At 50.9% G+C, this 13,143-nt stretch overlaps 1 protein-coding gene across 2 annotated transcripts in view; it reads left to right on the top strand.

The window, feature by feature from the left end:
- Nucleotides 1–12,356, top strand: part of DLGAP3 (DLG associated protein 3) — a 100,937-nt gene extending 88,581 nt beyond the window's left edge. For both annotated transcript variants that reach the window (XM_032495880.1, XM_032495879.1), the window contains exons 9-12: nucleotides 8,838–9,322; nucleotides 10,280–10,371; nucleotides 10,626–10,769; nucleotides 11,490–12,356. In XM_032495880.1, the coding sequence (XP_032351771.1) occupies nucleotides 8,838–9,322; nucleotides 10,280–10,371; nucleotides 10,626–10,769; nucleotides 11,490–11,708 (940 nt within the window). In that variant the 3' untranslated portion in view covers nucleotides 11,709–12,356. The remainder of the gene's footprint in view (nucleotides 1–8,837; nucleotides 9,323–10,279; nucleotides 10,372–10,625; nucleotides 10,770–11,489) is intronic.
- Nucleotides 12,357–13,143: the final 787 nt, after the last annotated feature.

Raw genomic sequence — 13,143 nt, 5'->3', positions numbered from 1 at the left:
AATTAGTAATTTTATCGTGAAATAGGCACAAAACAAAACCTTGGAACACTTTAATCTCCTTCTTAACGCCCTCTTCCCGTCTTGCACATTATAGTTTTCTAGTATTTTGATTATACCTCTTTAAAAAACTCTGCTAAAGCAGTTGTTGTTACATCTTTTACGGTTTAATACTTTGGATTTACAAACATGTTTTTACAATTTATGTGTTCACTATGGCTTGTTCCTGCCCACTGCTTCCCCCGGGGTTCAGCTTCCTTTATGCTGAAGTACTGCTTGAGCTTGGGACCAGTTTTTAAGTTAATATCTCAGCTTGAGATTTCTGTATCTCACTGGTTCTACTCATTCAAACCCCACACCCACACACAGAGTAGCCTTAATATTCTGATTTCTCAGCATCCTGCTTCCAGGCCATGTACCTGAATCATGACATGAGTTTTCTAGTCCACGTTTGTAAATGAAACAAGCTTTTTTTGGCTGCTGGCTTTATGCATGGGGTCTCCTTCCAGGTCCCCAGGATGCACAGGCTTGGAGTCTCTCCTCTCATCTTTCCTGGGCATTACCATGTAGCCGCTAGCATATGTCTGGCCCCATATTCCTGTGGCTAACTTGGCTTAGATTTCCTTTCACCACTCAGATTTTGAATTTCCTTCTGTTTTTTTTTTTTTTTTTTGGTACCTGAAGATTTCTCTTTTCTATTTTTAGGCTTGGCATTGTAGCAAAACCACCTTTTGGTCTTTATTTGATCCAACATTTCTATGTGTATGGGATGGAGGGGGTGGGAACTTCCTAAATTGGTTTAGTCCACTATGTTGATCAGTTGTCTGGACTAGGCTATTAGCAGCAGATATAGAGAGAAGTGGACCGATTTTGGAAGCGTTTGGAGTGAAGTCAAGGAAGGGTGAAGACAGGCAGAGAATGAGGTCTTCCTTGCTCTCCTGTAGGTGTTCGGGGAGGTCGTGTTGGAGTGGGCTGGAGAGGGGAGATGGTGTTGGATAAATGTCTAAAGAACTGAATTGCTTGGGACAGGTGATCACACTGGGAATCCAGAGGGGGTGACAGGTGGGGAGAGAAGAAATCTGGCACATCTTTCTGGCCAGGCTCCCTTGCTTGTCTGCTGAAGGCACCCTTAGTTATACACCTGCACTGTCCTTTCTGTCCCTTATGTCCCTGGCACTTTAAGTCTGACTTACCACACACCATGCCCCAACTGGTACATAAAAGTGAGCCATGGATACCAGCAGCCTTTCTAGGCACACATCCACGTCTAGCCCCCCACCTGCTGCCACCCCATTTTCTTGGACTCTCGTCCTTGCTCCTGTCTCACTGGTCCCAGTATTTCTCTCTCTTTCTGTCTGTACTTTGGCTTGAAAAGTTGCCAGAGAGGAAATGTTTCTCCTTTTCTGTCTTTCAGGGTGTTCCCTGCTAACCTATTGGGTGAGGAATTCGGATTTATTGTCCCTTATACCTGGGGGTTGTCTGTGGGTCCTTCCTGGTGTTCATCATCAGTGGTGACTTGACCTAGAAATAAACAAGGGTTGGGGCTGGTGCCCCTTCAGTTCTATCTCCACTGCACCTCCACTTAAGATTCATTTGTCTGCAGACATTTATTGTATATTTATTATTTGTCAAATACTATGTGGGCACTGAGGATACAAAGGTGAGCCGACCCAGACACAGCCCCTGGCCTGTGAAGCTTGCTGCCACATTAATCTGAGAACCTCATAAATGATGTAGAAATAGGTGCCACGAGGAGAGCTATGGAGACTGTGAGAGTGTATAATAGGAGGCTTTGACCCAGTCAGAAGGGTCAGGCATGGATTCCCAGAGAAGGTGACATTGGAGTGATCATCTGAAGGATGAACAAAAATTAACTAGGTGAAAATGGAAGATGCATGTTCCAGGCAGAAGGACCAGCAGGTGCTAAGACCCTATGGTGGGAGGAAGCATAATTAAGAAACAGTTACCAGCCCTGTCTCAGAGCATCCTACAGCACCTGTCTTCCCAGACCCAGCACACTCCGGGCCATAATAAAAGAATGCATCAAATGTCCTTGCTGAATGTTAGAAATCCTTTCCTAGGACTTTTTGAGAACATCAAACCAGGTGATTTTTGCCTCTAACTCTCTTTAACCATAGGATCCCCTTATATCTTCCATTTCTAGATTCCCTCCCACTAAGATCTTATCTTAAATTCCAGATTTAGCAAAAACAAAACAAAATAAACAAGTGAGAAGTACCAGACCATGCAATTAAATTTGATTATCAGATAAACAATGAATAATGTATAGTATAAGTATTTTCCAAAAATTACATGAGACATACTTATACTAAAGAATTATCTGTTATTAATTTGAAATTAAAATTTAACTGGGAGTCCTATATTTTATCCAACAACCCTACTTATACCCACTTGTGCCCTACGAGGGCTACCTGGAGAACTCTGTGTGGGAAATCCACCCCTTCCTTAGCATCATGGTCATTTCTGGCTTTGGGACCTTGGGAAGGAAATGTGCTGAAAGAACAGAGCCTCTGGCCCCTGGGAAGGAAGCTTCCATCCTCATGAAATTATATTCCAAGAACATGTCCTGCAAAAGCAATGAGTTGCTGACTGACCACAAGCCTGGGGTGTAGACACTGCCTCCATTCCTCAATTGTCAGCTCCAGGATGGTTCCTGACTGATCGTCATGACTCTTCCTGAAGCTCCCACCCTAGCCCCACCTTGGCATCATTGTCACAGCCCCCAGGCTGGGGTGGTGGACTCGGGGAGCCCTGATTGATGATATGTCTAAGCTCTTAGATGCTTTCTCAGAGAGGGAGTTAATACAGCAGCTGAGCCTTGCTGAAATGTCCCTGCCTGTTCCCCCTTCCACCCCGCCACCCTGCTGCCAAATACTCCTGGCAAAACCTCTTGACAACCCCTGAAAGTTGAGCATTTCTTGGACACTGTGTCCCTTGGGATAAGCCAGTTTCTTCCCAGAGCCTTTTGTATTAGCCCTTAGAGAATCACAATAGAAACATCTCTCTGAAGTAATCGTGATAACAACTTGCAGAATCATCGAGAATGTGATCATTGTCACCCTAGAGGACTTGAGGGAAGGAGGCCTCCTCAACCTTGTTAAAAGGCTTGGGGAGAAAATATTGCGAAAGGTGTTGTTACGAATTAGTGATTGTTCATGACTGAAGCCAGTTTCTATCCTATATTTGCAGCTATTGTTGAAGACCACAGCAAATGCCGCCAAATCCAAAACTAAGTAGGGACATAAGACCTGAAATTCACTACCCTGAAAATGCATCTTTTAGAGTTAGGATTAGGTTTGGCTGTGAGTTACAGAAAACCCTCAAATGACAATGACTTAAATATGATAGAAGTTTATTTCTCTCTTGCAGAGAGAGTCAATTGAAGGCTGGTAGGTGTTCTGCAGTGTCGAGACCCAGGCTCCTATCTTATTGCTTCTTCATCTTTAGCACTTAGCTTCCATCTCATGTTCCAGGATGGCTGCTTGATGTCCAGCCATCATGTCTGCATTCAGGTCAGCAAAAAGGAGAAAGGAACAAAGAAGGGCATGCCCCCTCCTTTTACGAACATTTCCTGTGAGTTGCAAGTACCACTTCTGCTTATATCCTATGAGCTAGAACTTAGCCATATGGCTACACCTAGCTGCCTGGGGGTTTGGTAAAAGTATGTTTATTCCAAGTGACCATGTGTCTAGCTTAAAACTGTGGGATTCTATTACTAAGGAAGAAAGGAGAATTGGATGTTGAGGGATGATTCATGTTCTCTACCATCCTTCCTTCCAACCAGCCAACCACCAACCACTCAACCAGCATTTATTTGGAACTGCCCCATTTAGTAAATACATAACTAACTACAATAACTACAATACAGTGTGATATGGAGTATAAAAGAGGTTTTATGCAGAGTGCAGTGGGAGAACAGGTAGAAATGATCAACAGCAATCATAATAATAACTATGGTGGTCTAGCTGGGTTCTCAGTGCTGCATTCCCAGTATTTCATTTGTCCACCTCCTTTTCAGTGCAAGCTACAAACCGTCCTGCCTCACCATATTGTAGCTAACATTTACAACGGGTAGGACCTAGCACTACTCTAAGTTCCTTAGATACATTATCTCATAACAACCTTATGAACAGGTACTGTTGTCATTGTCATTTATAGATGAGAAAACTGAGGCACAAGCCATAGAGCTGGGTTTTGGACCTAGGCAGTCTCTCTCCAGAGCACATGTGCTTAACCACTCGGCAAGTCTGCCTCCCCTAAAGCTGCTCATTCTCATTCCCTCCCCCAGCCTCCCCACCCCCAAATCTGCAGCAGACAGCCTCCCTGCTTACTTCATTGTAACCATTGAACTTACCTGGTGGGCCCTCTCTCCACTTCCAGACCAGCCTCCAACTTACTTGCACCTTTTCCCTTGGCCCCTCCCACAGTCCTGCCTCGGGGCTTGAGCTGTCTGTCTTCCGGATTAAAGATGCCCCTCTCCCTCTATCCTAGCAGACAATGGAGTGTAATGTTTTAAGAGCTGGCCTCCGCAGACAGGCTGCACTCAACTGATAACTGTCTGATCTTAGAATGTCACTTAGCTTCTCTAAGCCTTAGTTTTCTCATCTGTAAGTAGGGGTGATACAGTCTTATCATGGGACTGTGTGTGAGGACTGGGCATATTTATTCATGTAAAGTGCTTTGCCTCACACATACTCACTGTTCAGAGGGTGTTAGTTATTATTTATTCCCCTTAGATCTGGTCCTTGGGTTACTGCCTTTCTCTTCTCTGTCTTCAATTGACTTCTCTTTACAGGTTGTATTTACCTATTGCTGTAATAAATAGCCACAAACTTAATGGCATCCAATAATACATATTTATTATCTTACATTTCTAGAGGTTGGTGGTCTGAACTGGGTCTCACTGGGCTAAAACCAAGGTGTTGGCAGAACTGATCCTGTCTGTAGTCTCTGGGAAGCATCACCCTTCCCAGTTCTAGAGGCTGTCTGAATTCCTTGGCCTGCAGCCCACCTCTGTCTTCAAAGCCAGCAGTGGTGGGTTGGGTCCTCACATCTCATCACTCCAACCCTTGATCCCATTGTCCCATCCTCTTCTCTGATTCTGACTCTCCTGCCTCCTTCCTTCACTTATAAGGACCCTTGTGGTTAAAATGGGTACACCGGGACAATGCAAGCTTTCATCTTGCAACCCTTGGTGTAATCATTTCTGCAAAGTCCTTTTTGCTATGGAAGGTTCTGGGAATTAGGACATGAACTTCTTTGGGAGGCCATTATTCTGCATACCTCTGGGGATATGGCATGTGAGAACCATCCTAAACAAAATGTCTCTCCTTTCCCACCCCTACCCCTAGCTCTATTGAGATATAATTGACAAATAACCAAAATATCCCTGCCTTAAAGGTACCTTGTCTTCTTTCTTCTCTTCTCAACCAAGCTCTTTGGAAGAGCTGTCTTGCCTAGTTTTCTCCACCTCCTGACAACCCCCTACCATCTGAGTCTGCCCCCATACTCCACCAAACCACTTCTTGCCCTGAATGCCAGTGGCTTCCATATTGCCAAGTCCATGGACATGCTTAATTCTCAACTGGCTGCATTTTCCAGTTGGCTGCTCATTCCTTCTTGAGACCCATTTTTGGGATTCTTCCCCCACCTTCTTTGGTCCCCTGTCTGCCTTTAGGTGACTTCCTCCTGGTTTTCTTCCTCTTCCTCTTTGGCTTAGACACTTCTGGGGCTACACTGTCTCCCTTGGCCCCTGAAATGTCTGTGTTCTCCAGGGCATTGCATCTTTGTTCCATTGCTCTTTTTTTGGGTGATCTTGTCCCACACTGCTGGTTTTAAATACCCTTTGCACAAGGATGGCTGATTCCTGTTTGTGTTCTGCAAATCTCTGGCTCCTGGCCAGGAGTGTTGGTGAAGATTGTGTTTCCAGTAATCCCATAAGCTCCTCAATTTCTTGGTCACCCTTGAAGTAGGCATGGTGAGAGAGCTTCTTGAGGTACTGACTTGAGAACCAGGGGGCCTGGGGCACCCATGCTTCTGTTCCAGACTGCGTAGCCTGTTTCCATCAAGACAGAGTATGATCTGCTCAGGACCCCTCAGAGGACAGTGTAAGGTACAGACGCAGTGATGCCAGAGGACAGATCCCTGTTTTGTGGGGTAACAGGAAAGCAGATAGGGAAGGCAGATCTTCGATAATGTATTTATTGGGGCAGGCTCCACCTTTACCTGTGTGGTTTGCAATTGCTGGAGCTCTGAAAGGGCCAGAGGCTAACTAGAGCTCAAAGCACAAAAACATTCAAAGGGAGCCAAAGTGCATCCTAATAGTTCAGTTAGACATACAAGACTCTTACAAGAAGCAGAGCCAAATAGTGGTGCTGCCTCCAAATGCAAGAAGACTGCTGAGGGAGGAACAGTGCTGAGGATGGTCCTGAGGGGCAGTCAGGAGGCTCGCAGAGGAAGAGGGGACTTGAGCAGGGAGCAAGGAGGAGGAAGGCCATTTCAGGCAGGGGAATAACTTGTGCAAAGGCTTAGAGTCAGAGCCAGTATAATCTTCTTGGTGAAGGAGGATGCAGGGGAGATGAGGTTGGAGAGGACTGCATCCAGAGGCATACGCCAGCACTTGGGTAAATGCTAGGAGAAGAAGCCTGGGCTTTATCTTGTTGGCATTGGGGAGCTCTGGAAGGGTTTTGAGCATGGGAATGAGCTGGGCATAGGTCGGCTTTAGGAGGGCTACTTCAGTCCTGGGTGGATTGGTGAGGGAATGTTGGGCCCCAGATCCTAAAATATGCAAGGTATAATTTTATTTTATTTTAAAAAATTATTTTATTATTATTATTTTGTATTGAAGTATAATTGACCTACAACACTATTGAGGGCCAAGTGCACAAATCTGATATTGCTATACATTATACCGTGATTGCCACCGTAAGTCTAGCTACCATCTGTCACCATGTAAATTATTATAGTATTATTGACTATATTCCCTGTGCTGTACATTTCATCTCTGTGACTCATTTATTTTGTAGCTGGAAGTTTGTCTCTTTTAATCTCCCTCACTCACCTATTTCACTCATCCCTCCAACCACAAGGTATAATTTTAGACAGAGGAGGTACCTTGGCAATTACAGATCCATTCCTATCATTTTATATTGTATATCTGTGTATGTATTTATATATAATATATAATCACATATATCATGTAGTATATTTTATATATATATATATATATATATATATATATACACGCATATACATATATGTATTAGATGGCCCAGGTGGAGGGTGAATGGCTTCCCAAAGGCACATAGTGACAAGGCCAGCATTAGAACTCAGGTCTGCCTCCTAGTCCAGTGCACTTCTTCTGTGCTGTACTGAGTGGGGGCAGAGATGTCTGAAGGAGGCTGATCCAACAGTCAAGGAGAAAGCAATGCATATCTTGACCAGTGCAGGACAGGGCAGGTGCCAAGGTGAAGACCATGTGGGAGGCAATGCGGATATGTTCTTGCTTTCTCTCTCTCTGGATGGGGGTTGGGACATAGGGCTGGTTGGAGACTGCACATGAGTGCATCTCTCTTTCCTGGGTCCTGCAGCATCCTTCTGGGCCTGGTTTCTATGGCAACAGGCTCCCAGCAGGCAGTCTGCCAGCTGGAGGGAAGCAAGCAGGCAAGGCAGGCAGGGAGAGGAAGCCTGGGCAGCAAAGAGGAAGGCTGAAGTTGTGTGGGGTGGGGGAGTCTCCTGGGAAGCTGGAGGGGCCCCTAGACCTGGCCCCCCGAGCCCCTCTCTCTTCTGACCATATGAGGATGGAAGTATTCCTAGGACACATGGGCTTTTTTTTTAATGTCCTTGAATTTCCAGACCTCAAACTTCTGTTTACCTCTCACCACCCCCGCATCTCCTGACTCTCACTTCTTTAAGTTTTGTCTCACCCCAACCTCATGCCCCTTGGGGAGCACTTATTTCTTCAGAAAAAAGAGCCCCCACTCTGAACTCAGGGTGGGGGAAAAAGAATAAGGCCAATTGACTTTCTGTTTTGCATAAGATTTGCATATTATTAACTCAAAGACAAGAAATTTCCAGGCCCTGTGTCATTCCTGCCAACAACTTAATTCCACTCCACTGGCACAGGCTGACTGTGTCTGGCCAGGCTCCGTGCTGCGCAGTGAGGTCCCCAGAGGAGAAGTCCTCCCAGCTGCAGCCCGCCCCTCTCCCCCAGCTGCTCTAAGGCAGTTCTTCCTGATGTTCGAGCAGCTGGTGTGGTGAGAGGTTCTTGGGCTGTGGAGCGTGGCAGCCCTGGGTCCAAATCCTGGCTCTGCTTTTTTGCAGCTGGGTGACCGTGGGCCTCTCTGGGCTGTAGTTGACTCATCACTCCATAGGGCTGAGGATATATCTCCCTCTCTACCTGTATAGCTGGTATAAACTAGCAAAGATGTATTATTTGTTAAAATGCTGAAATCCTTCTGTGTTCATTGGTAAAGGGCTGCCACCCTGGAACCCTCCCTGGGCCCCTCTGGTTTGCCCCACAATCCCCACTTCTGCAGGTGGTGCCCTAGCACTGTGGCTCTGTCTGCCTGGTCGGTGTATGCCAGCATCTGTTCTGTTCAGGTTGTTAAATGTTTTGAGTATCACGCCTGTCTACAAGCTGTGCAATAGGTAGGTACATTACCCAGCTGTGACAAGGGGTGATATATTTAAAAGTTGTGAATTCATGTCCATCTCTCTGGAGGTTTCCTTTCTCATTTCCTTTCCTTTTGGCTCCGGGTGTGGGTGAGGCTGGGATGAGATTCAGCAGGGGCAGAGATGACTGCCACCTCTCTCACCAGGCGGGCGAGGTTCAAGCGCTCCAACAGTGTGACAGCTGGCGTCCAGGCAGACCTGGAGCTGGAGGGCCTGGCCGGCCTGGCCACAGTGGCCACAGAAGACAAGGCCCTGCAGTTCGGACGCTCCTTCCAGAGGCACGCCTCTGAGCCCCAGCCCGGGCCCCGGGCCCCCACCTACTCAGTCTTCCGCACGGTCCACACGCAGGGCCAGTGGGCCTACCGCGAGGGCTACCCACTGCCGTACGAGCCGCCGGCCACCGATGGGTCACCCGGCCCTGCCGCTGCCCCTACCCCCGGCCCCGGGTCCGGCCGCCGTGACTCCTGGATGGAGCGCGGCTCACGGAGCCTCCCCGACTCAGGCCGCACGTCCCCCTGCCCACGGGATGGCGAGTGGTTCATCAAGATGCTGAGGGCGGAGGTGGAGAAGCTGGAGCACTGGTGCCAGCAGATGGAGCGTGAGGCGGAGGACTATGAGCTGCCGGAGGAGAGTGAGTGAGGGGACGCCAGGCGCGGAGGGACCGCGGCTGCGGGTGGGCAAGACCGCTTTTGATAGGAGGGTCCTTTGGTTGGGTGTGAGTGTGCTTTCTCACGGTTTGGTTGTATAGCCTGGGACCTTGGTGGCCCCGCAGTGGCAGCAGGGCATGCTGGGAGCTCTTGGAAGGAAGCAGGGAGCAGCTTCAGAGGCCGGGCTAGGACTGGGACAGTGACCAGGTGAAAGGACTGGGCCTTCCAGGCGATGGCTGCCAGTCCAAGTCCACCGGGATTGAAAAGACTGCTCCCATCTGGGCTGGTGTGGGAATCCAGGTCTGGTCCAGGTGTGGGACCAGGACTTCAGGCAGCGGGGGAGGCAGTACACAGTGTTAGCTCACATCTGAGGCCTCGGTGAAGGAGATTCCTCAGGGAAGACATGGCCCTGGCCTAAGGGAGGGCATGGCCCTTTCCTGCAAGTCCAGTCTAAGGGGAGACAGTCTTACCTCAGAATCCCCAAATCGGTGGGATAGTGACTAGAAGACAAGAGTCATGCCCATGATGTTATTTGGTAATTCTTAATGAGCCAAGAAGTCACATGCTGATGAGCAACAAAGTTCTGCCAGTGTGTGGTCACCCAGCTAGTGCCTGGCTAGGACTGTAGGGCTAGGCTGGGGCAGGTTTCTGTCTCTTCTCAGACATGGGAGGGAAGAGGACACAGGAGGATAAGCACTCAAGAAATGTACATTGTATGAAGGAAGAAACATCAAGGTTTGAGGATATAGTCTTCCTGGCGAAGTGGGGTAGGAGCTGCTTGTTAAAACCTTGAGGGTGGGATGGGGGGAGGTGGCCGCAGGAGATGGATGGACAGACAGTGCCAGGTAATGGAGTGGTCACAGTCATTCATGGCAGACATCCTGGGGGCTGGGGGAGGGAGAGGCATCACTCCTCTCCTCAAATCTCCTTTTGCTCTCCAGTCCTGGAAAAAATCCGCAGTGCTGTGGGCAGCACACAACTTCTCCTGTCCCAGAAGGTTCAGCAGTTCTTCCGGCTGTGTCAGCAAAGCATGGTGAGTGCCCATGGGCATAGAGCCTACCAGGTGTGTGTACCTGGTCGGTGACCCAGAGTATGTGTGTGCCTGGAGGTGTTTGTGCCCACAAGGGAGAGCCCGGGGCTCTTTTTTGTCTCCCTGCCTCCCAGTCCCCACCCCACTCTCCCAGGTTGAGCTTCCTAATGATGAGGGTGCATGGGGCTTTCTATAGTCCTGGCTGGGGCTCAGACCCCCCTGACTGGCTGCCTCCCCTGTATCTCCCTCCACTGCAGGACCCCACTGCGTTCCCCGTGCCCACCTTCCAGGACCTGGCGGGTTTCTGGGACCTCCTGCAGCTCTCTATCGAGGATGTGACCCTCAAGTTCCTGGAGTTACAGCAACTCAAGGCCAACAGCTGGAAACTCCTGGAGCCTAAGGTGCGGGGAGGTGCCTTCAAGCCGAGGCCAGACCCTTGAAAAACGCCCTTCTCCAGAGAGTGGGGGAGGGGTGTGGGGAGAGAAGGAGGGCAGAAGAGGCAGTCCCGAACAAGTGACGGTGACCATCTTCCAAAATGACTACGCTCTCAGTCACTGCTCCCTACTTGGCCCCAGTGCTCATCACTCCCTGAGCTGCAAGAACTCTGAGGTGGCTGCAGCCTTTTCTGACCAGCTGTAGTTTGAGGGAGCTGAACTTGAGCTTCCAGAAGGGCCGACTGCCCTCAGCTTGGACGTAGGCACAGAGGGGACCGGAGGGTCCCCTCAGCCCTCATCTCAACAGACGTTGTCTGCGATGGGGCCCAGCAGCCTGGGATGTGAACGCTCATTGCCTCACCTGGGTCGGGGGAGCTGACTCCTCTGGACCTGGAGGGGAAGCATCCACTTATCGGGAGGGAGCGAACAACCTGATGCGAGTCGTGGAAGACGGTTCCACTAGGGGCGCTCGAGTCCTCCCCACCGCCGCCTCCTTTAAATGAAACGTGGGTTTTGACCTTGGCAGAACAAGTACCGCTGGGGCTTCGCGGGCGGGCAGACACTCTGCAGAACCGCTCTCCCGAGTCCGAGGCGCGCGAGGTTAACCGGTCCGGGCAGTGGGCGGGCGACTTGGGAAGTTGGGTGGGTCCTGCCCCCAAACTAAGCGGCCGCCCCCTCTGCCGGCAGGAGGAGAAGAAGGTCCCTCCGCCGATACCAAAGAAGCCCTCGCGGGGCCGGGGCGTGCCGGTGAAGGAGCGCTCCCTGGACTCGGTGGACCGGCAGCGGCAGGAAGCGCGCAAGCGGCTCCTGGCGGCCAAGCGTGCCGCCTCCTTCCGCCACAGCTCGGCCACCGAGAGCGCCGACAGCATCGAGATCTACATCCCCGAGGCCCAGACCAGGCTGTGACCGGCCCGGCCCGCCCAGCCCGGGCCTGGGCCCGCGGTTTTCTACCCGTACTGTACACCCAGCGTCGAGGTCACTGTGAACGCGGGCCGCCCGTGCGCCCGCCCCGCCGGCACCGCACGCCCCGGCCCCTCCTGCCCGTCACGCTCTCGTGGGTTTTTTACCTTCCTGACCCCACGCGAAGGCGCCCGGGCTGGGCTGGGGGCCGTGCCTCTCCGCCCGGCGCCCCCACCGGGACCCCACCTCCCTCCTGGTCCGACGCTTCGTCCCCACCTCCTCCCCACGGGCACCATCTCTGCCATTACTTTCCCCCACGGGCCAGGCCGGGCCGGGTCCCCCATCTGGGCTCTGCGTCCCCCCCACCCCGCGGGGCTGGGCTTCGTGGGGAATCAAGCTTCGTGGCTTTTTATGAAGAATCCCGAACCCCGCCCAGGAGCCCGCCCCACCCTCCCAGGGGCTCCACCCCCAGCCCTCAGCCCACCGGGCCCAGGGACCACAGTGGCTGGACCAACCCAGGACCAGGGCGCCTGGGCCTCTCCCCTTTCCCAGCTAGCTGCTAGGGAGGGGAGATGGGGGCTTCCACTCACCACACCTGTGGCTGTTCCCACATCCCCTTGAGTATCCCAGGAAAAATAAAACGGCAGAACTGCACTTGAACCAGCTGCTCTCTCCAGAAGAAGCCACCTCTGCCCGTGGGTGGGGGACCGGAGGTGGAGGGAGGGGAGGCCAGGAGCCCACGCGTTTGGTTTGGGGAGAGCTGGGTTGCCTGGGCCAGCTGGAGGAAAGGGGGTTCGACCCCCTGGTGGCCGCAGAAGGACCTGAGCCCTGCTGGAGGGACCCAGGTTGGGTGAAGAGGGTTGTCTTCCAATTCCTCTTAGTTCAGTCCTGTTCCCTTTCTGCCTTCAGTTCCTAGGGTTCCCCCAGAGAGGGAAGCCCAGAACCCAGTGCTTGGCACACAGCACGTGTTCCATAAACAGAGAGGGCTATTATTCTTAAATGTGGACAAATACTGGTTTCCCCTCCCTTAAGGGGCCAGTGTTCCCTCTGCTCCAGTAATTCCTGGTCAGTGGCAGAACTGTTCAATTTCATGCTGTCACATTTTCTGATGCCTCCTGTGCTTGGGCACATTGATGGGCGGCAGAGGGAGAGGAGAACAGAACTTTCCTGGGAAGCTAAGTGACAACCCAAACCTGGTAATGATGGCTAATATTTATTGGATGCTTACTGTGGGTCAGGCAAGGGGTGAGCGCTTTACAAGAATGTAACTCATTCTTAGGACAGATGAGATAGCTGAAGCTCGGGAGAGGTCAGATGACCTGTGCAAAGTCACAGGCAGGCCTAAGAGTGGTGGATCCAGGTCTGTCTAGTGAAAACCGTGAGCTTTTAAGTCTACAGCCTTCTGAGCCCAGAAAGAGTTGAATGGCAGCCCTCACCAAGA

Source organism: Camelus ferus, chromosome 13 (assembly GCF_009834535.1).
Source record: "Camelus ferus isolate YT-003-E chromosome 13, BCGSAC_Cfer_1.0, whole genome shotgun sequence".
In the NCBI taxonomy this organism is placed as follows: domain Eukaryota; kingdom Metazoa; phylum Chordata; class Mammalia; order Artiodactyla; family Camelidae; genus Camelus; species Camelus ferus.
Note: the sequence above shows the minus strand (reverse complement) of the source record. Positions and strands in the feature narration are given on the sequence as shown.